The sequence below is a fragment of the Cetorhinus maximus genome, chromosome 6, assembly GCF_964194155.1.
Source record: "Cetorhinus maximus chromosome 6, sCetMax3.hap1.1, whole genome shotgun sequence".
In the NCBI taxonomy this organism is placed as follows: domain Eukaryota; kingdom Metazoa; phylum Chordata; class Chondrichthyes; order Lamniformes; family Cetorhinidae; genus Cetorhinus; species Cetorhinus maximus.
This window is the reverse complement of record NC_135884.1, coordinates 144,861,154-144,883,073: the sequence shown is the minus strand read 5'-3', so window position 1 is coordinate 144,883,073 and position 21,920 is coordinate 144,861,154. Positions and strand designations below refer to the sequence as shown.

At 43.9% G+C, this 21,920-nt stretch overlaps 1 protein-coding gene across 2 annotated transcripts in view; it reads left to right on the top strand.

The window, feature by feature from the left end:
* Positions 1 to 17,083: 17,083 nt before the first annotated feature.
* Positions 17,084 to 21,920, top strand: part of LOC144682217 (transcription factor Maf-like) — a 362,912-nt gene continuing 358,075 nt past the window's right edge. For both annotated transcript variants that reach the window (XM_078544632.1, XM_078544633.1), the window contains exon 1: positions 17,084 to 18,743. In XM_078544632.1, the coding sequence (XP_078400758.1) occupies positions 17,716 to 18,743 (1,028 nt within the window). In that variant the 5' untranslated portion in view covers positions 17,084 to 17,715. The remainder of the gene's footprint in view (positions 18,744 to 21,920) is intronic.

Here is a 21,920-nt window from a genome sequence, read left to right as displayed (position 1 = left end):
TTTGCACTGGTGGTGGAGGAAGTGAATGCTTAATGTGGTGGATGGAGTGCCAGTCAAGCTGGCTGCTTTGTCCTGGATGGTGTCAAGCTTCTTGAGTGTTGTTGGAGCTGCACTCATCCAGGCAAGCAGGGAGTATTCCATCGCACTCCTGACTTGTGCCTTGTAGATGGTGGATAGACTTCAGGGAGTCAGGGGGTGAGTTATTCGCCGCAGAATTCCCAGCCTCTGACATGATCTTGTAGCCACAACATTTATATGACTGATTCAGTTAAGGATATCGATAATGGGGGATTCAGTGATGATCATGCCTCTTAATGCCATGGGGAGATGGTTAGATTCTCTCTTGTTGGAAATTGTCTTGCCTGGCACTTGTGTGGGCAAAATGTTACTTGCTACTTACCTGCCCAAGCCTTGAATGATATCTAGGTCTCACTGCATGAGGATATGGATTGCTTCAATATCTGAGGAATTGCAAGTGGTACTGAACAATGTGAAATCATCAGCGAACATCCCCACTTCTGACTTTAGGATGGAAGAAAGGTTGTTGATGAAGCAGCTGAAAATGGTTATATCTAGGACGTTACCCTGAGGAATTATTGTGACAATGTCCTGGGGCTGAGATGATTGGCCTGCAAAAACCACAACCACCATCCTTTGTGCTAAGTATGACTCTAACCAGTGAAGAGTTCTCCCCCAATTCCCATTGACTTCAATTTTACTAAGACTCCTTGATGCCACACTCAGTCAAATACTCCCTTGATTTCAAGGGCAGTCACTGTCACCTCATAAATCATGACATTTGAGTTCCTGTAGCCGTTTCTTAAACACTAAGTAAGGACGAAGGTGATGCCAAGAATTAAAACCGCATGTTAATGACAAGAACCACCCACCTTTCAATTTATTACTATCAATGAACTGAAACTAATTAAAAAATTTGTATTTTTCTCCAAGCTAAATGCAAATAGGGATTTATACAGGTTATTGTTACTAGTCCTTTCTTGTTCAGGTCAGAAATCCTAATCCTTCATCTGTGCCTTTTGGGGGCCACATTATACTACTTGCAGCTTCACATGTTTAAAGTGAGACAAGAGAAAGCAAATCCCAGTGATACATTGACTCTGTATTCCTGCCTGGTTACAATATGAGAATACTGCACATGCAACCCACTCTTCTCACCCATCCCCAAATAGTATCAGCAAAGCATGAACAGGATAGTCAGCAAATCTGTCAACATTAAAAATTGCTAAAGGAAAAAATAATTCCAGCTGGCCCAAAGTCATCCAGGTAACTTGTAAAATTTTACTTCACACGCCAGTCGGAATCCAAAGAAGCGTCAGCCTACATCTCTACATGATCCCACCCTCCTTGTCTGAAGTCATACCCAAATGACACTACAGTTTGTTTTGTTGAAAAACTGAAGCTTTTTACATCAGAAAATGCCGGAAACACTCAGCAGATCAGGCAGCACCTGTGGAAACAGAAACGTAGTTAACACTTCAGACTGATGACATTGGATTAGAACATCGATATTCAGGTTGTCGACCTGAAACATTAACTCTGTTTCTCTCTCCACAGATGCTGCCAGACCTGCTGAGTATTTCCAGCATTTTCTTCCAGCATCCACAGTATTTTCCTTTTCCATTTCACATCAGTTTGGTAGTTGGGGGATGGTGGTGGGGGGATTGTTTGTCAGTACAGGAGGAAGAACTCCATGATCTACTTCAGTTCGTGTCTTGGGACCTTGAATGTCCATATGAACACTGAAATGATAAATCCAGCCTTGGTTTATCGTACTTCCAATAATGCCAACACTCCTTCCGATCTGCTCTTCATGTCATCTTAGATTGAGCACTCAAATCTCACAATGGCCCTGACGAGACCAGACGTACAACCCACGATGCATGACAGGACCCTGCAGAAGTCCCGACACTCTGATTTCCATGCGAATTGCCTGGGAAGTTGAACTTCCAATGGGCAATTCTCCTACTCCCCAGGGCCCTAACACCTCTGATTCCAAGTTAGATTCAGAGACTTCGGATGGTTCCACGATACTTACCTGAATAGTTGCCCAGGAAATGTTAGACAAATTAAAACCTAACCTAACACCTGGATAACTATAGAACTGACCCTCCCAAATAACTCACACTGACATCCCCAACTTCCCCCCAACCCAACCCCATCCAACTACCCCTCCCAGCCACACTAACCCCCGACCATCTGACTACCCTTGGACGCAACCTGATGAGCCCCCGACCTGACTATCCCTCCTGACCTGACCCAAGTACCCCCTGACTCACCTACCCACTTCACCCACCCTCCACCCTAACTACCTACCACCTTACCTACTTGCCACCCTACCCACCTACCACACTACTCACCTGCCACCCTATCCACCTTCCACCCGACCCACCTGCCACTCTACCTACCTACCACCCTACCCACCTGCCACTCTACCTACCTACCACCCTACCCACCTGCCACTCTGCCCATCTGCTGCCCCACCCACTTATGAATATACCTGTCTGCCACCCTACCCACTTACCCCTGCCCACCTGCTACCCTACCCATCACCTTCCCCCCACGTGCCACCCTACTTACTTACCACCTATGCTGTGCAATCCACACTAAGTCATTTTAACAGATAGTAAATTGTTCACAGCTTTGAAATTCTCTTAACCAAATCCTCCCTTTACTCTCCTAACATCCAAATGAACTATTGTCAAGTTACTTAAAACACTGCCAGCTACTTTCCCTCTTTTTAATTCATATTTTCACATTGTAGAAACTAATGTGTAATTTCTAGTGAATTTTATTAACCCTAATTTAAGATTTTGTAAGTTTGTTTCTTTGTTTGTGGGCAAATGTGAAATCGTTCATTTAGACATGAAGCATAAAAAGCTTATTATCTACATGGTGAGAGATCGCAGAGCTCTGAGATTCAGAGGAATCTGTGTGTCTTAGTGCATGAATCACAAAAGGTTAGTATGCAGTTACAACAGGTAGTTAGGAATGCTAACAGAAAGTTATCATTTATTATGAGGGGAATTGATTACAAAAGTAGGGAAGTTATGCTTCAGCTGTACAGGGCATTGGTGAGACCACATCTGGAGTATTGTGTACAGTACTGGTCTCCTTATTTAAAGAAAGATGTAAATACGTTAGAAGCAGTTCAGAGCAGGTTTACTACACTAATGCCTGTTAAGGCACAGCTGATGGTAAATGCTGAGCTGCTCAAATCCCAAAGAGAAACTTGAAACAACTGCCATAATTTATTTTGCAATTTGTATAAATTTTGAGATGCGTGCCTTGAATTCAGTAGTAATAAGACCACCAAGTCTTATAGGTTTCTTACCAAACTAAATTAAACCTTTATTAATAGAAGGAATGATTTTAACCACATACATAGATCTACAAATTACTACTATGATAACTTCTAAATCCCCTAATTAATCTAACTCTCTACACTTTTGTTAAGGCAACAGTAAAAAACACATAGATTTTAAAAGATCCAGGCAAAGAAACATGATACCCTGAACAGCCCAATTCTAGGTGAGTTTTCTTAACTTCAGTTCTTTGTAGACAGCAGCTTAAGGTGTAGATGCTGAAGGCTTTTCGCATTTGTTAGATCTTAAAATATCTACCCTTGCACACAGCCTTCGCTCCTTTATACATATTTTCCCCTTTGAATGCAAATTCCCATTGTTTCACTATGTCTTTGGACTTTACCTTTCTGATAATAAAAATGTCTCATAGTTCTAATTTTACTAGTAATCTTTGGGGAAAATAAACACACCATTTCTGAACTTCACCTGACTAGATGACACATATCATCCCTCCTTTGAAAGCAATCTAGTCTGGTTTATTTCAAAATGCAAATGTCCTTTTACCCCTGTGTCTACCTACTTAACATTTCAAACCTAGCTCATCTTCTAATACATCGAAGCCTTCAGACCAGCTGCCTTTAATCCAATCAACACACACACACCCACTATTTTATAATAAATTCCAATGACATTATTATATCTTCCTGACATACCAGGAATGGGTGGGTTGCCTTATGAAGAAAGGCTGGACAGGTTAGCTTGTACCCATTGGAATATAAAAGAGTAAGAGGCAACTTAATTGAAACCTTTATAATCCTGAGGGGTCTTGACAGGGTGGATGTGGAGAGGATGTTTTATCTTGTGGGAGAATCTAGAACTAGGGGTCACTGTTAAAAATAAGGGGTCGCTCATTTAAGACAGAGATGAGGAGAATTTCTTTCTCTGAGGGTTGTGAGTCTTTGGACTTCTCTTCCTCAAAAGGCAGTGGAAGCAGAATCATTAAATATTTTTAAGGCAGAGTTAAATAGATTCCTGATTAACAAGGGGTTGAAAGGTTATCAGTGGTAGGCAGGAATGTGGGGCTGAGGTTACATTCAGATCAGCCCATGATCTTATTAAATGGTGGAGCAGGCTCGAGGGGCCGAGTGGCCTACTCCTGCTCCTAATTCTTATGTATGTTCGTATGTATGTTTGTTTGTATTAAGAGCTGGTTGTATTTAAGTGATTTAGTTACAAACTGTAACCAGAAAGCAGAAAATGTTTATTTCATATTTATTTAAAAAGAGAAAAACCTGTATTTATATAACGCCTTTCACAATCTTAGAATGTTTCAAAGTGCTTTACAGCTAATAAAGTACTATTGAAATAAATTGACTGTTTATATACGAAACACAGCAGCCAAATTGTGCACAGCAAGGTCCCACCAACACCAACAAGCTATATGGCCTGGTGATTTGTCTTTGCCATGTTTTTTGAGGGATAAATGTTGGTCAGGACCCTGGGGAGCATCTCCTACTCTTCTTTAAAATTGTGCCTTGGGATCTTTTATGTCCGCCTGAGAGGGCAGGTAGGTTTAATGCCTCATTCAAAAGGCTGTACATCTGACAATGTAGCACTCCTTCAATGCTGCACAGGAATGACTTCTGACTCAGACAAATGTGCTGCCAATTGAGCCACAGCTGATACCTTATAGGGATATTCATTTGATTTATGGAAATAACAATACTGATGCTGGGATTTGTTGTTCACTGAATGCGTGGCGGGACCATGGCTGCCAATATTGCTGATGTTGAAATCTTTATCTTGCTGTACATTTTAGGATCTAGGTGGATTAAATGTATTGGAGAAGCAAGTCAAAGCTGTCATTTGTTCCAGGGACTTTATTCATCTGAAAATCCTTAACTCACCTTAGAATTTCCTTCCTCTGGGCTTTTCAAACCAAAACTTTTAATGTCAACTAATTTCCTTAATGTATTCTTTTCTACTTATCCTACTCATTTCAATATTAGTCATGTCCTCTACTTTGGGTCTTGGCTGGTCAACTACATTTGGACATTAAAAATTTCATTTGTGAAATCACAGCAAATAGGGTGCAGTATGCGGGCTAATAGATACCTGATAGTATCTCCAAAACTTTAACACACTATGGCATTCAAATCATGTGATAAGTGACAAGAGTGTAGTTCAGACAGGTCATTCATGCCAAGTGAATATTAATGTATGCTGTGTACGAGGTGACATATAGGCAATATGTCAAGCCCAGTGATATGCAGAGAGGATGAGGGAGGGCCCATGTATTGATATTCTGGTGCATAGTGAATTGAAGCACAAACTTACCAAAAGGTGTTTGTATTTTGAGATTGCACGGGAGCTGCCTGGAGATAAATCAAGACAATTACACAGAACTGTAAGTTCCCAAGAGGCCCACCAGTAAAGAGACCCCTGACTGGAACTTCAGCTCTGTATTGTCTTCATTCTTTGCGGAGCCACTTTGTCCAATTTCTTTGCAGCCGGCAGAAGCTCATCTTTGGTCAGACCAGCCAAACCTTCAGATAATTACCGCTGTACCTCGAGTGGAAGACACACAGGAAAATGACCAGCAACAGAAGAATGAGCCTCCACTCCAAGCTCCAACAGTTGCTGTCACACTGCCTGTAAACACAACACAGACACTGCAATCTCCAATGCGCAAAGCTGCAAGATGATGCTGGAGCAAGGAACTAGCGACCATCAACTCACTAGAACACACCTCAGTGAAGCACAGAGACACAAAAGAACACAGAGTCATGATAAAAGCCAGACTGCAAGGTGCGCCCATTGATGACGAACATTCGAATGACAGTGAGAGACACCGTCAACCCCCACAAAGATCATGATAGACCACATGGAAAAAGAAAAACCAGGTTCGGACCACGAATGAATGGAATGAACACTCTCTCCAGAAATAACAGGACGAGCTTGTGGTACCCGAGCAGAACAAATGTGGAGTTGACAAAGAGACATTCAACCCCTAGGAACAGAAAAAGCATATTAGAAGAAGACAACCAAGTGCCAGAAACACAGACTACAACTCCAACTCTGAGTCAATAAAGATTGCCCAAATCAACAGAGCCTACCACTCCTCCAAATGAGACCAAAGGAGATCTGGAAGAATTGTCAAGTCCCAAACCACCTGAATTTATAAAGTCAGAGCCTTAGGACTTAGAATTTGAGGGAGGTGTAGTTAAAGGGTATCGAGCATGGTAAGGGTTAATGTTAAACTAGGAAACAGTACTGCCCACTGTGTGATGTAAAGAGACACATGACCTGAGACTAGAGTCAGTTGTGGACTGGATGGAGACCTATAGATTCAAGATAAGTGGCAGAAGGTGTAGGGGGGACATGAGGAAGAACTTTTTTTACGCAGAGGGTAGTGGGTGTCTGGAATTCGCTGCCCAAGTTTATAGTAGAGGCAGAAACTCTAAACTTTTTTTAAAAGTACCTGGATCTGCACCTTAAGTGCTGTAAGCTGCAGGGCTATGGGCCGGGTGCAGGAATGTGGGATTAGAAAGGGCACCTGGGTGTCCTCAGGCTGGCATGGACAAGATGGGCCGAATGGTCTCCTTCTGTGCTGTAACTTTTCTATGGTTCTATTTCTATAACTAAAGCTGAAACATTATATAAAAATGGTCATTTTTCATGGAATCAGAACTTCAGTCCAAGAGAAAAACTAAATACTGTGGGTGCTGCAAATCTGAAATGAGAATGGAAAATGCTGTTAACGCGCAGCAGGTCAGGCAGCATCTGTGGAGGTAGAAACAGAGTCAACGCTTCAGGTTGATGACCTTTATTGTGAGCTGTGGCTCATGCCTCTGAGTCAGAATTTGTGGATTGAAATCCCACTCCAGGTTTGAGCATAAAAATTATGGCTGACGCTCCAGTGCAATACTGAGGGAGTGCTGCACTCTCGGGGGCCTGTCCCTGCCTCTGAAGTAGATATAAAAGACCCCTAAGTACTTTGTCAAAGAAGTGCAAGGGAGTTAGCCCTGGTACAAAACAAAAACAGAATTACCTGGAAAAACTCAGCAAGTCCAGGTAATTCTGTTTTTGTTTTGTTTTGGATTTCCAGCATCCGCAGTAGCTTTTAGCTTTTTGTAGTTAGCCCTGGTACACTGGCCAATGTTTATTCCTCAATTAACGTAACAAAAACTGGTCATTATCACATTGCTGATTGGCTGCCACGTTTCCCACGTGACTGCACTTCAAAGGTACTTAATTGGCTAAGAAGCACTTTGAGATGTCCTGTGGTTCTGAAAGGCAGATCTTTCCTTCATCAAAAACGGACTGAAAGGTCATCAATCTGAAACCTTAACTCTGTTTCTCTCTCCATTGATGCTCCCAGATCTGCTGAGTGTTAGCAAGGTTTTCTGTGTCCTTTGGCTTATATCAGCACCTCACTCGGCTCCACTAGCCCGATGAAGTAGAAGGACAGAAAAGCAGGATATTCAATGTGTTATTGGTATTAAATAGAAAATAATGGATAGCTTGGAATGATTAGAATGCTGTAGTCTGGTCCAGTAATTCAGACAGTCTGTTCATAGAACAATTGATCCCCCTGGGAGTAACTGCAAGGCTTTTTTTTTTGCCAAATCGAGGGCTTCGATAATTTGCACAGAGAACAATAGATCCCTGGGAATGACTCCAAGAGAATAATCCAATCAAGTTCATTTGAAACCCCGAATTCAAAGGGCAACTTGGAACTTTTCCGCTGGTGCCCACGGTTACTTAAATCAATATCTAAACATTACATGAGAACTTCATTCTATCGGCTTTTCTACAGACAGTATCTGTGTTTATGTGATTCTGGCTCTATGCCTTCCACACTGAGGCATGAAGAGGTTTACTCCACAATCACAACATCATTCACTGCACATTTGTCAAAATAACCGAGGGTGGAACATCCTGCAATCAGCTGGAGTTTTTAAGGACTGTTAAATACTTCTTGTCGGTGTCCCGTTTTGTATTACAGAAATCCTCCTTAAAGGTACCCCAGAGATCAGTCCAGGTATTTTTTAAGGGTCCCCCATCCAACGTGCTCAGGCTAAATTCCAGCCCCCCCCTTTTTTTCCCCCCAGATTCTGCAAGGCGTCCCAGTTGTTGTGTGTACACAGAGCAATCGCTGATTGATGTTCTGATCGATCAATCGATTTTGAAAATATGAAAGTGATGTGGGATTGACGAGGAAATGCTTGCGTTAACAGGGCACGGCTAATGGATATCAATCATGGGGTTCGAATCCGAAGGAGGACATCGTGTAGATCAATCAGAAATGTATTTAACCCTCTTGTTCTCAATTACTCTGGAGAGGGATTTCTCTCTCCTCTCTCTCTCTGAGTGGGCGATTGTGTTTAATGTGTCAAGATTTGAGTGAATAACTTGTGTTGGAAGTCATTGCCGAGAGGCGAGTCAAGTCTGTCAACTCCTCGGCTTACACCTTCCCTGTGAATTAGGAGCGAGCCAGGGTGTGGGAGTCGGGTCACTCTTATGGAAACAGTTTTTTGGCGGTGGTGGCTGGTCAGATGCGAAGTCGCTGAGGGTTGGATAGTAGCGAATACATCATTCCTCACAGATCAGTCCCGCGCGATTATCCTGGGTTTAAAACGAACAAGGGGAGGAAAACTGTCCTTCCCCATTTGATTCTCATCAGGCTTCTGGACACAGAATCTTCGCTCAGTAAAATTTAACACACAGGAAAGAGGACGCATGTTGGTGTCAATGTGTTGTTTTGACTTACCTGTTCAAACCTTAACTTGCAAGCGAAGGTTTGACGGGGGAGCATTATTCTGAAGCGATATTATTATTGAGGCTAAAAAAAAATCTGGTAAAATCAGCTAAGTATTTTTATAAGAATTATTCCTGTTGCTAGAAGGCGATATTTTAGGGGTGTGATTATGTAGTAACTCTGATCCTCTTCAGCCATTTATATATATATATATATATAGCTTGTGAGTTTTAAACACTAGAATGGCTTTAATAAAATTGCTCTTCCTCCAGTTTATACCGTCAAAAAATAACTTGTGTTGAGAGACTGACACGGTGCAAGCGAATTTTATTGAACAGAATAAGATAAGGGGTGGGTGTTACTGTTCAGTGTTGAACTACTCCGCTCTAAGTAATCCAGTCATGATGAAATCGCGGCGCTCTGGGTGGGGGGTGAAAGGGTGTCCATGTACAGACAGGGACCGCGATGCGTCCGTTAAATCTGCGCTAACACCGACAACAGGGAAAGCACGAGGCGGACCCATCGCTGAATCTGACATTCTAACAATGAACAGTGTCAATGTAAAATAATATAGCAGCCCGGGCTGTGCACGGCTATGCCCTTTTGGGATTGTTTTTAAAGGGTACCGCCCATTTGGTGCACAGTCAACCTGCTAAATACCAACTGGAAGCGAAGCTAGGAATAAAATTCAAGACTAGGATCCGATGGGAGTTTGTGTAAGAGTTTAATATTGATGTGACTTTCAGAAAGTTATTGCCAGACTTTGAAAACTGCGCCAAATCCTGCTTTCGATCACGTTGCTGCTTCAGAGGGAGCACTTCAAAGTCTGTGCACGTTAACTGGGCCCCAAGGCGGATTTTAAACCAGTCACACCTGCGCTGTGTTGTTTGGTCCAGTGTCTGTCACTGGAATATCCGGGGCAGGGAAAGGGATCCCCTCTGATTTAGCGCCTGTTGTGTGTGAGTGAAAACTCTCTGCAAATGATTGCCAGCCGCTGACTGGAGTGCCGTTTGCTTGACTTGTGATTGAGAGGGAATTCAGGCGCACGCACGCTGCGCTGTCCTCAGTCCCTCTGCTATTTGACACCTCCACAATCTTCAGCCTTTAGAACAGTGCGACGCCCAAACAAGCGACCGCCCATTCTCGTCCTTTACTGCTTGCATTAGGTCGGTAAAGTTAAGATAATTAAGAGGAGACGATCCCGTTCATTGGAAGTTGGGGCGAGAGTTGGAACGGAGGAGAGGGGCCATTCGGCCCTTCGAGCCCGCTCTCCATCCAATGAGATCATGGCTGATCCATGCAGCCGTATCGATCTCAGCCTTGGACAGTCCAATTCATCCCTTTGGAGCAGAGAATTCCACTTTTATACGACCCTTTGTGTGAAAGAAGATTTCATCCCTAAAGGGAGCAAGTTGTAATTTTAAGATGATGCCCCCTCCCTCCCCCCCGGTTCCTGTTACCCCACCAGAGGAAAGAGGTTCTCAGTTTCTACGCAATTGAATCATTTTAACATCTGAAACGGCTCAGTCAGAACCTCCTCAATCTTCTATACTCACTGGAACACAAGCTTAGTTCATGCAACCTGTCCTCATCAATGTAACTCCCCCCACCCCGAGCCCCAGTATCATTCTGGTAATTCATGCTGCACTCCCAGCCAAGCCAGTATATCTTTACTGAGGTCGGTAGAAATAACTGGAACTGACTTAGACAAACGGTTCCAGCAATTTAAAAAAAGGGAGAGAGAAAGAAAGCGAGTGCGTGCTGCTGAAGTTCACTGGATACAATTGGTTTAATGCAACACATGGATCACCTTAACAGTCCTTAATTCAAAGCAGGACACAGAGCGGGTGCGCAGTCGCCGCTGACTCGGGTGTCATGTTTGCCGGCGAACATGGTTCATTTTTGAATATAGGACCTTAATAACAAGTGTAATAACAAGACATAACTAACAGTCAGTGGGGAAATGCGATTTTTGTAAAAATATATATTTTTTTTAAATCCTCAGTATATATTTTGGCAAATATCCAAGACTCAAAAGTTAGCCCCGTTCAAAAGCAGGCAAGTTTTGGCCACTTTTATGCTTAAAACGGACCCAGTTGATAGATATTAAATTTGGTGATCGACTGAAATAAGGGAATATTTAAACTTGAAACTCAGAGCTGCATTCCTGTTCAACTTTCTCTCCCAGATGGTATGTTCTTGTTAATTCCTTTCTTCAGACGAGGCTTCTTTGGAAACACTGGCCGATTTGAGATCTGTAAACAGCCAGCTCTTCTCGTGGGCAATAAAATCAAATACTGTGCTGGGGGGCGGGGGGGCCCTCAGCGAGATTACTCCAGCAGTGGTTCCCCACTTTGCTGAAATCTTATGGTGAACGGTGTTGCAGTGCGCTGCATCTCACTCACTGTGCAGCATCAAAGCTACAAACTTTTAACAGGCCAGCTCTTATCTCCTCGCGTCACACAGCATCCAAAAACTGTACAAAAAGGGTGCAACTCCTGACCGACGGCGGGCTATCATGACGTGGCCGGGCTTCAGTAGACCGGCTGAAGAAGTGCAGCGGTTTTGTGGGCTTGCTAATGCCTGTTGGATCGCACAGCACAGGAGGAGGCCATTCGGCCCATTGTGCCTGTGCCAGCTTCTGAAAGAGCCATCCAATTAGTCCCACATCGCTACCCTTTCCCCCATAGCCCTGCACTTTCGATCCTCATTTCCAGCAGATATAACCAATCCCTTTTTTGAGATTTACTGTTGAATCTGCTCCTACCATCCTTTGCAGGCAGTGTACAGCCCAGGTCATGGCTATTCCCTGGATTATAAAAAGAAGCACACCTCCCCTCCGGCCTTCAGCTATTTTAGATAGATAGATAGATATATAGATCACACAGGCTGATGGATCTTTATTCAACTGAGGACGATGAAAAGCAGCGATCAAATAAATTAAAGAGGCACGGTCATTGGCTGTTTGGTCAAGCCAGCCACTCACTTCTGACGGCAGGGCTGCACATCCCCGAGCAAAACCTCTTCCGGAGCCGCTCTCTTTTCATCTGCTTGAAGTATCAGGTGCGTTCCTTGGGGGTTGACGTTAGCGGGAATTCCTCCTGCGGATTCTGCATGTTCCTTGCAATCAATTGGATAGAGGTAGTTGGAAGAGGCAAAGTTTCTCTTTCACCGCCCATTCTCCAGCACCGCAACGGGGCGGGGGGACAGCTTTCCCGAAGAGATTAGGCTTTGGCATGGGCTAGTAGACCTTCATCTCCCCTTCGGAGTTCTGCTTTTCCAGACATTGTACGAAACCGCCTTTTCACTCACCGGCGATCATTATATACACTTCCAGTAGAAGGTTGAAACTGTGAGATTGGATGAAGTTAAACCTGACCCACACTGTCGTCTTTGGCAAAACGCCTTCCACGAATAGATCACAGGCGCTTAGGTCAATGGCACAGAATAGCATCGCATCTTCACTTTGCTGGGGAGGGGGGAGGGGGGCTACACGCCCGCCCTCGCGGTGGGAACAAGACCCTCGCAGTTTCATACTCAACTTCAGAGCTCTCTGTAACCAACCGCCATCCCTTAGTTGTTAGTTTTTGCTTTGCTCCCGGCCTAAATTGTCACCCACTTTTCAGCCATTCTCCTTCTGAATAACCTTCCCCTTTTTGTCACTGTTTTATTTTTCTCTCTCCTTATCGTACTAATTCATTCAGTTGTGCCCCATCACCAGAGCCCTCCCAAGTCTTATTCACCGGAGAATGGTTAAAAGCCCCTGTCTAGAACCAATAAAGCCTCGAACTAAACGAGTGCAATAAAAATTAGTCTCAAATCGGATTAATAACATCTTTCTCATTCCCTCTTTCTTTCTGTGCATCTGTCTAGTTAGCAAGCCCGCTATCTTTGTTTAATTTGTGTGGACGCTATATCATATGTGTGCAGAATGAAAAACCTATTATTTCAATGTGAGTCCAAATTGAAGGCTGCAGGCATAAATATACCAAACTCAAAATATGCTCCTACACAGCGATTTTCTTTAATCCTCAATGAATTATGAATGCGCTATGTGAAATTTGACAAGCCTGTGATTTAAGGATATGATTATTCGTCAATGCATTCGTCCAGGTAAATCGTTTGTCATTGAAACACTGGGAATGCTTTATGTTCTTTGGAATAGAGAAAAAAAATACACGTGGAAATTCGAGGTGATGATAGGCGGAGGAGTCCTGATTGTGGTCGCCCTTTGACAAGCACATACGAACATCACCGAAAGTAAATCGATTAGGTTTTTTAAAATCTTGTTCTTAAGATTTTCGAAATATCTTTGCAAAGTGCAGTTTTCACTTGGCGGGTTTAAAATGTGACTCTCCAAAGTTTGGGTTGTTAGATCAGAAGGGGCATTGAAGTGTATTTCGAAGTTCTGTGTGCTCACTCCCGTGGGCAGAAAGTGTTTGTTCTGCAAACCTTTAGGACGTGTAATAAAATGTAATTCAGTGAAGCGCTGTAAATGGTCGTCAAAGGCGCTATATAAATGCAAGTCTTTTTTTTAAATTTAAGACAACTGACCCGTGAAATTTCCGCTATCATTTCAGTGCGTTAAAACGCCAAAGAGTTTGATTGTGCTAAAAAAAAAATCAGCAACGAGATTTTTAATTGGCCTTGGCAGAATTCTTTAATTTGCAAAACCCAGTATTCCTGTGGCCAATATATAAGAACGTATTAAAAACGGTTAGACAGCCGTTCGATTGCCGTATCGATTGAGTGCATTTGTTTCGCTTTATTGCAATTCTGACCTTGTGTTTACGTTTAAAACTTGGAAAGGGATGGGGGTGGGGGTGGTGTGGTGTGGGAAACTTGGGGCTCTTTGGCGGATCTAGTGTGTGAACCGTTCAAGGCTGGGAGACCCACAGCGCCCTGCACCCTGCCAGTTTTAACTTATTGCTGAAGAGTCAGAGGTCGCGATTCTTGGAGTCATATGCCAGATAAACAAGTTGACTGACGGCCGCTAAAACACTCCTCACCCCCGACCAGGCAAGTTTATAAATCAAAAAAAAATAAATAAATGCAACGTTATAAAACCATCGATCTGACCTCTACACGTTTTAAAGCTCAGTCAAGAGCGTGCAGTTTGAATTGTGGGCTGATGTCACAGCCCCTGAATGTAATTGTTGGGCACCTTAGAACACCCCGCAGATACGTTCGGTCTTGCTCGACCCCCACCCGGATGTCTGGCTGACTGGCTGGCGCTCTGACTCGAAACCGCTTTTATTTCTATTAATATAGTGGAACAAAATGTTCTAATTGTGACATAGACGCTTCATTAGCACCGAAAATGTCTCAATTCGCTTCACACAGCGAATTGCTTTTTCAAGAGCAGCGATTGGCGTGGAAAGTTTTAGGAAGTTAAGTAGCATTTCCACAATTTCTTTGAGGACGTCTCCCAAGTCATTTTACAGCCAATAAAGTACTTTATTTTATTTTTTTTTTGCAATTACAGTCACTGTTGGAATGTAAGGGGGACCCAGCAGCCGGTGCGCGCACAGCAAGATCCCACAAACAACAGTTAAGAGACTGAGAAATAAAACATCGAGCAGTGGCACTACCTTTGAGTAGTGCCACTGGATCGCTTACGTCCACCTGAGAGAGCAGACCTGAGGCTCCCTTTAACCTCTCGGCCGACAGTGCAGCACTCCCGCACTCCCGTGCTGGAACGTCAGGCTCAGATTGTGGCCTCGAGTCTCTGAAGCGGGGCACGACCAACAATCTTTCTGATTCAGAGGGGAGAACCCGAGCCACCCACTGAGCCAGGGCGAACCATAAGGGTGCCCCATCTAGTCCCATGACTAGAAATCTCCGACGGTAGATTGGTTGGTGACCCGCATTGGCAGGGAAGGTTGTGTTAAAACCGTCTGCCTCCGGATTCGCTTTAGGACGAAAAATCAAAGCAATGTTCCACTTTCTGCTTGTCTGCCTAAAACCTGGCCAGCCCCACGCACTTCTCAAACAGTGTAACATTAATAGCCGAGCTCTCTCACACAGCACTTTCAGCCAAGGTTCGCTCTTGACATCTCTGGAACCCGGTTGTAAAGCTGAATCGGGACGAGCCCCACTTTAAGCACCGTTAAAGCTGGGAACATGCTGGGGGTTTTTTTTTTGCTTTAGGAAACTCTTCACAATGTATCGAACATGCGAAACGGCGCCTCGCGGAAATCTCACTGTCGGAAGCATTCACACTGCTCCCGGGATCAACAGATCAGGAACTCCCTGCCAAAATGAAGCTGATTTTTCTCTTGGCCACTGCCGGGATTGTCGCTCTCAGTGACATCACCTTGTGAGCACTGAGCACAAGGGAGCTTCACTGAAGAATCACTCTGTGAGATCACTCCAGTCCACGAAGAGCAAGACACATTTGACAATAAAACAATCGAATCCGTATCTCCCAGACTGTAAACCTCCGAACTTAAATCTCCCAGTTGTTCACCAGCGTGTCATTTCTATCAGCAAGACTGTCATCAATTATTTATGCGGCGAGACCCACATGCACCAAAACTTGCCTGCCACCAATTATTCTTTTTTTTTTCTGTCTGTGTGTGAATCAGACCTGTTTCTCGAAAGAACTCTTTGGGCATTAAATTTACCCTTAGAATTTTTCTTTCAAAAGAAAGTATTCATTTAAAATCGTCATGTTGTAAAGAGGTACTCGCCAGGCTAACTGCCTATTTAAATAGTGAACTTTTGTTCTGGGGCTTTGTATTCTAGAGTATTCCAATCCCAAAACGTAAAGCAATTAACATGAGACCCGAAAAGACCACAATTACCGTTTGTCTCCGCTAGGGGTCGCTGGGTTGGTTCCAAACTCGAATTTCACTGGGGAATTTTATTTTACTATTTTTACCATCAAAGAGAAGCGTTTTGTCAAATTATTTCACTCTTTTCCAGAGCTGGTCGCTTGCAATTCAACATATAAATCGATTGTACACTTAAAGCGGTTACTTGTATTCCCTCGCCTTGCCTTTTGACGTTTAACACGATGGAATCTTTAACTCTAAATGCATTTTTTTTTAATTACATGCATTTTCCCAACTCGAACTTGAGCAGTTTGATTCCTCTCTCCATCGGCAGAAAACATTTTTGCTGAATTCCTGCAGCACGTCTGCCTCGGAGCAGTTAACAGGGTCCAATATTGTCCCAGTAAAAATGCCTTCGCTCAGACAACCAACCCCTTCCCCCTGCCCTCCCCTCCCCCTCTCCTTCACTTGCCCTTTAGAAGAGAGTGCAAGGATTGCCGGACAAGAAAATCCGGTCACCCTGGCTAAAGTTCAAAGGCCAAGAGAAAAGCCTCCGGTAAACAAGATACACTTACAGGGGGTTGCTGCCTGTCTAAAATTAATAAATGCTATTTCAACTGCACCTACACGGTCTGCACATCAGATAGAAATAGCAGCTGTACAGTCGCTGAATTGGGTGGATTATCATGTGGATTAGTCCAGATCACGCATTGCCAAAGCCATTTTTAATAATATATTAGGAATATCGCATATTAAAATGTTCTATCTTTGAGACGGTCGGTACGTTCTCACACAAATTCAAGGCACACCCACACACTCACACATAGATATATTTCTCTCCGACTTCAGCTCCACACTTTTGCTCTGGGTACCTCGTCAAGCCCCTTAAAGTAAGAAAACTTTCTCTCTCTCTCTCTCTCTCCCTCTCTCTCTCTCTGCCAGCTGACAGTCAGCTGATCCTGTCGTGTGATTGACAGTTTAAAAAGTTTGCCCGGTTTCCACTCTTATGCTAATCAGACAAGCTGATGCGCCAGCCCATTGGCTGCGAGTGTTAGTCAATTTCCCATTTGAAATCTGACGTCGGGTGCGGTATAAAAGGAGCGATGCTTTTAAACAGAGCGCCGGCGAGCCCCGTGCTCCAGCTATAATCTCAACTTGCGTCGGGGGGTTTTATCTGTTCTGTCAACCCCCCCTCCCCACCCTTCCCTTCCCCCCTCCAACCCTAAAGCAGCAAGCCATCGCAAACCCTCGTTTTTTTTTAAATTCTGTCTCTCTCTCTCTATCTTTCATCCACCTATCTCTCAACCACCCCCCTTCCCTCCTCTTCCTTCCATGATAAGCTGTGAGAGCAAGCAACAGCCACCAACAAAAATCCAACAGCAAGCCACGATGAAGCAGAGTGAGTGAGAGAGAGAGAGAAAAGGGAGAGAGAGAGAGAGAGAGAGGGAGAGAAGCAACATTCAGACCTGGTGCGCAGATTCCATGAAGCTAAGACTTAAGAGAGAGAGAGAGAGAGAGAAAGGTCGTTTCCCACCGATGTATCTTGTCTTGTAACAGATTGGAGCCGGGACAGTCATAATCTCTTTTTCTTTTTTCCGCTGGGTGTTGTTGTTGGTTAAAAAAAAAACACCCTGAAGTGTGGCAAGAGTTCCTAGTGCTAATAAAAATCCAACCAAGCGCCAGCCAGAGGAGAGGAGAGGAGAGGAGTGGGGGGGGGTGGGGTGGGGGGGGGAAAACAAAAGAAATCAAGCTGGCTCTCTCTCCTTCAGCTCAGAACAGTTTGATCGCGGCGATCGCTGGCGTTTGCCCGGGTGTGTGGAGGACTGGACGTCTTAATAGCAATCCGAGCAAAAGGATGGCATCCGAGTTGGCAATCAACAACGCCGACCTACCCAACAGTCCCCTTGCGATGGAATATGTTAATGACTTCGATCTGATGAAATTCGAAGTCAAAAAGGAACCGGTCGACTCGGAAGGCAATCCGGGCAGCCACTGCAACCGTATCGGGGGTTCGCTGTCTTCCACTCCAATGAGCACCCCGTGCAGTTCCGTGCCCCCGTCCCCCAGCTTCAGCGCTCCGAGCCCAGGAGAGCAGAAGGCGGCGCACCTGGAAGACTTTTACTGGATGACCAACTACCAGCAGCTGAACCCGGACGCTCTGAGCTTCACGCCGGAGGATGCGGTCGAGGCCCTGATCAACAGCGCCCATCAGCAGATGCAAGCGGGCTTCGAGGGCTACAGGAGCCAGCAGCAGCAGCAGCAGCAGCAGCAGCAACAGCAGCAACATCAGCAGCACTATGCACCGGCGGCCGGGGCGGGCATGGCCGGCGACGAGATGCCTCCAGCCGGCACCGTGGTGGCCCATCACCAGCACCAGCACCATCACCATCATCACCACCAGGGGCACCAGCACCCAGGGGGAGGAGTGGCTGCTGTGGGCACCCCCAACCCCGGCACCACCACCGGCGGCGGCGGCGGCGGCGGCACCATCGGCGGCGGCGGCGGCGGCATGCACCAGCACCCGCACCTGCGGAACGACGAGCGCTTCTCGGACGACCAGCTGGTCACCATGTCGGTGAGGGAGCTCAACCGCCAGCTCCGGGGGGTCAGCAAGGAGGAGGTCATCCGGCTGAAGCAGAAGCGCCGGACCCTGAAGAACCGGGGCTACGCTCAGTCCTGCCGCTTCAAGCGGGTGCAGCAGCGGCACATGTTGGAGAGCGAGAAGACGCAACTCCAGCAGCAAGTCGAACACTTAAAACAGGAGATAAGCAGACTTGTCCGGGAGAGGGACGCCTACAAGGAGAAGTACGAGAAACTAGTGACCAGCGGCTTTAGAGAAACGGGATCCTCCAGTGACAACCCTTCCTCTCCGGAGTTCTTCATGTGAGTTTGTGGATTTGCTGTGCCCCGCACCCCCCACACCCCCCCCCCCCCCCAACACCCCCAACCACCCCCCCCCCCTCCAAACAAAAAAACTTTAAAAAAAAAACTTTTTAAAAAAGTTTTTTTAAAAAAACAAAAAAAACCTACCGTTTCTCTCCCCCCCCTCCCCAAACCCTGTCATCTCATGCATTATATGCTTGCTATACATTTTTTTTGGTGTTTTTTTTTTTAAAAATGAAAGGACCATATTATTAATAATAAACCTGCATGCTGGACATGTATGGATTTAATTAGCTTGTTGAAAATGGATTTTTTTTTTTAAATGAATTATGGCATGGCAAGAAGTTATATTCGTGACTCTTTTTCTTTTTGACTTGGAAGCAAAATCGAAACAAAACTGTAATCCTTCATCAACATCTTCCCTGAAAGCAAAGTTTGCATCTGCAAGGCGTGGGGGGGGGGGGAGGGGGGGGAAATTGCTTTAACTTGAGTTCGGGCCTTTGCAAACATCAAAACTCTTTCATTATGTATGATGCACTGAACTTCTGCAACAACAAAAAAAATGACAGACTGGATTTCTGTATAACAAAGACTGGGACTGTTGCTAAGGAAAAGCAGTTACTGCCGTAATGTTTGGGACGTTATATACATTATATATAAAGTGTGTGTGTTGATCCGCAGAACAGTATATAAATTTATTAAACGTGGGCTAAACCCTTTCCATGTGTTTTGGGTTAACTGTGTAACTCGCCATGCTGCTGAATACTTCGATGGGTTCTCACTGTGTGTGTGTGTGTATGTGTGTGTGTATGTATGTATGTGTGTGTGTTGGATGTCATCTAATTTAATAACACTTTTATAGCATATTTGAAGCAAAGGAAAGCTGTGTACCGGCTGTAGGTGCGAAGTTAAAGCATGTTGTGTACATTAAAGGAGGTAGGTCTATGTAGCTTATAGTATTTCCCCCCCAACCCATGTATATAAAGTCTAATGCACTAAGGTAAGATGGTTTTGTTTAAACATTTTTTTTAAATATCAGTTTAATTGCTTTGATGGACGATGGAGGGGAAACATCTCGGAATGAAGTGACAGGATGGTACTGCAATGGTCTCCGACCGCAAATAAATGTTTTTTTTTATTTACAAAAAGTTGAGCTTTCTGCAACATGCGCTTTGCACCTTGGAAAGCGGAAGGTGAGCGTTGAATGGCTCTTCACTTTTATCATCAGACCGCATTTCCAAGCAAAGTCTTGTTAAAGGGGAGGAGCCCGTCTTTAATCTCGTGTGTGTGTGTGTGTGTGTGTGTAGTGGTGGAGGTTGACATTTTCATGGCGCGGTCTGATTTCTTCCCCTATGCTTGAAGCACTGGGACTGAATTGCAATAAAATGTTATATATATATTATATATACATATATATGTATGTATATATTATATAGTAAGTAAATGGAAATAAAATGCAAGCAAAACATGTTTAGAACTCTAATACATTAAAAAGTTATGCATGAAAAATACACAACTGCCTGCAGAGTGCAAAGTGATCAGGAGTTTGGCTGTTTTACACAACTAGGTCCTACGTTTAGTCACAACATTTTAGGCAGCAGACAAGACTCGGCGTTTACACAGATTCTGTTTTCGTTTTAGGCGAGAATTAGTAATATTTTGTGATGTTGGCGTTAAATTCTAGGGAGTGTTCCCCTGGCTGTATGTGTGTATCTATGTGTTAGTGTCTGTGTCTGTGTGCGGTTTTCCCAGTTCAAATTTAGAAAAGACTGGCTGTAATCTGGCGGGAATTTAATAACTTTTTTTTGCTTTCAAGTTGTACAAATCTCTCCAAAAAAAAGCTTAAATTCTTGACTAGCCACATGTGAGTTTAACCCAAAATGTTGTCTTTCAGTCCTCCGCCCTATGTCCTTTGGCATCTCTTATTAAAGATCTTGAATGATTTTAACATCTCATTTTTTGGAGGGGTGAGGGGAATGGGATAAATGCGCATTTGATGGGCTTTGTAGATAGACTAAAACCCGGGAAACACATGGAAATGGTTATCATTGGCAAGATTGGGGGCAGTAGGTTTTAAATACTTCATGCTTTGTTATCCTGTTCACCAGCCAGCCAGATTAGAGTTTCTCAGTCACTGATCTGTCGGATCTATTTTCGTCCAAAATGTTAATTTCAATGCCGAAATTCTATTTACTCAGAGATCAAAAAACAAGTTCTTGGTGATAAAGGTAGATGATTCAAAATAGCAACTAGAAGGGTTACACCTTATTACACCTTTTAAAACTCAGTTATGTTAGCTCAAAATTCACAAAATCTGGGTCTTTTACAAATACGCGTGGAGAATTAAATGGGGAGACATTTTAAAAAGTTTACTTTTGAGGAAATTGCTGAAAATTACATTTCCAGTAAAGGAATCCCTGATCTTTACTGTGTTGAATGGGAGACTGCTTTTGTTCATTTTGTACCGCCAACACCTCAGAGTAACTTTCTAACAATTTTACTGAAGTCATTCTGCTTCTGAAAGAATATAAATAATTGGGTCCGTTAGAAAATAGAGTTTACAATTTCAAACACATGCGCATAAAAAGCATTCCTCAATGGGTCTGTGTGTGTTTTGGGGAAAAAGAGAATTGGCGAGAGAGTAGGAAAGTGGACACATTCATGCTTAAACTTTGCTACATCAGTTGTTATCTCTAGTGTTGAATTTATTATACATTATAAAATGCCCATAAAACGCACACAATAAAACACTTTAATATATAATCCATACTGGTCAATCTCTCAGACCGTTGCGGAGAGTGAATCGTCCCTTATTACCCTCTACACAGAAATTGTACCAGCGCTGAGTGGCCAATCTCTCGATTGTTTAACAGCCAGATCCAGTGTTTGGGAGGTCGAGTATTATCGAGCTAATAGACACAAATATAATTTAGCTGGTGAATTTTCCGACCAGTCAGTAGCGGAAATTTCTGTAGAAATTTACAGCGAGAAAATAGCAGATAATCAAAAGAAAACGGCATTGCATTTTGGACGCAGTTAAGAACAGGTAAATTACACGTTGATATTATCTCCCTTACATAACAGGCCGCTATCGATCGTTTGGAAGGTCACCAATTGCAAACACAATCGCTTCAGGTTAAAGCATGCTAAAGGTTAAATCGAGACAAATATATCAAT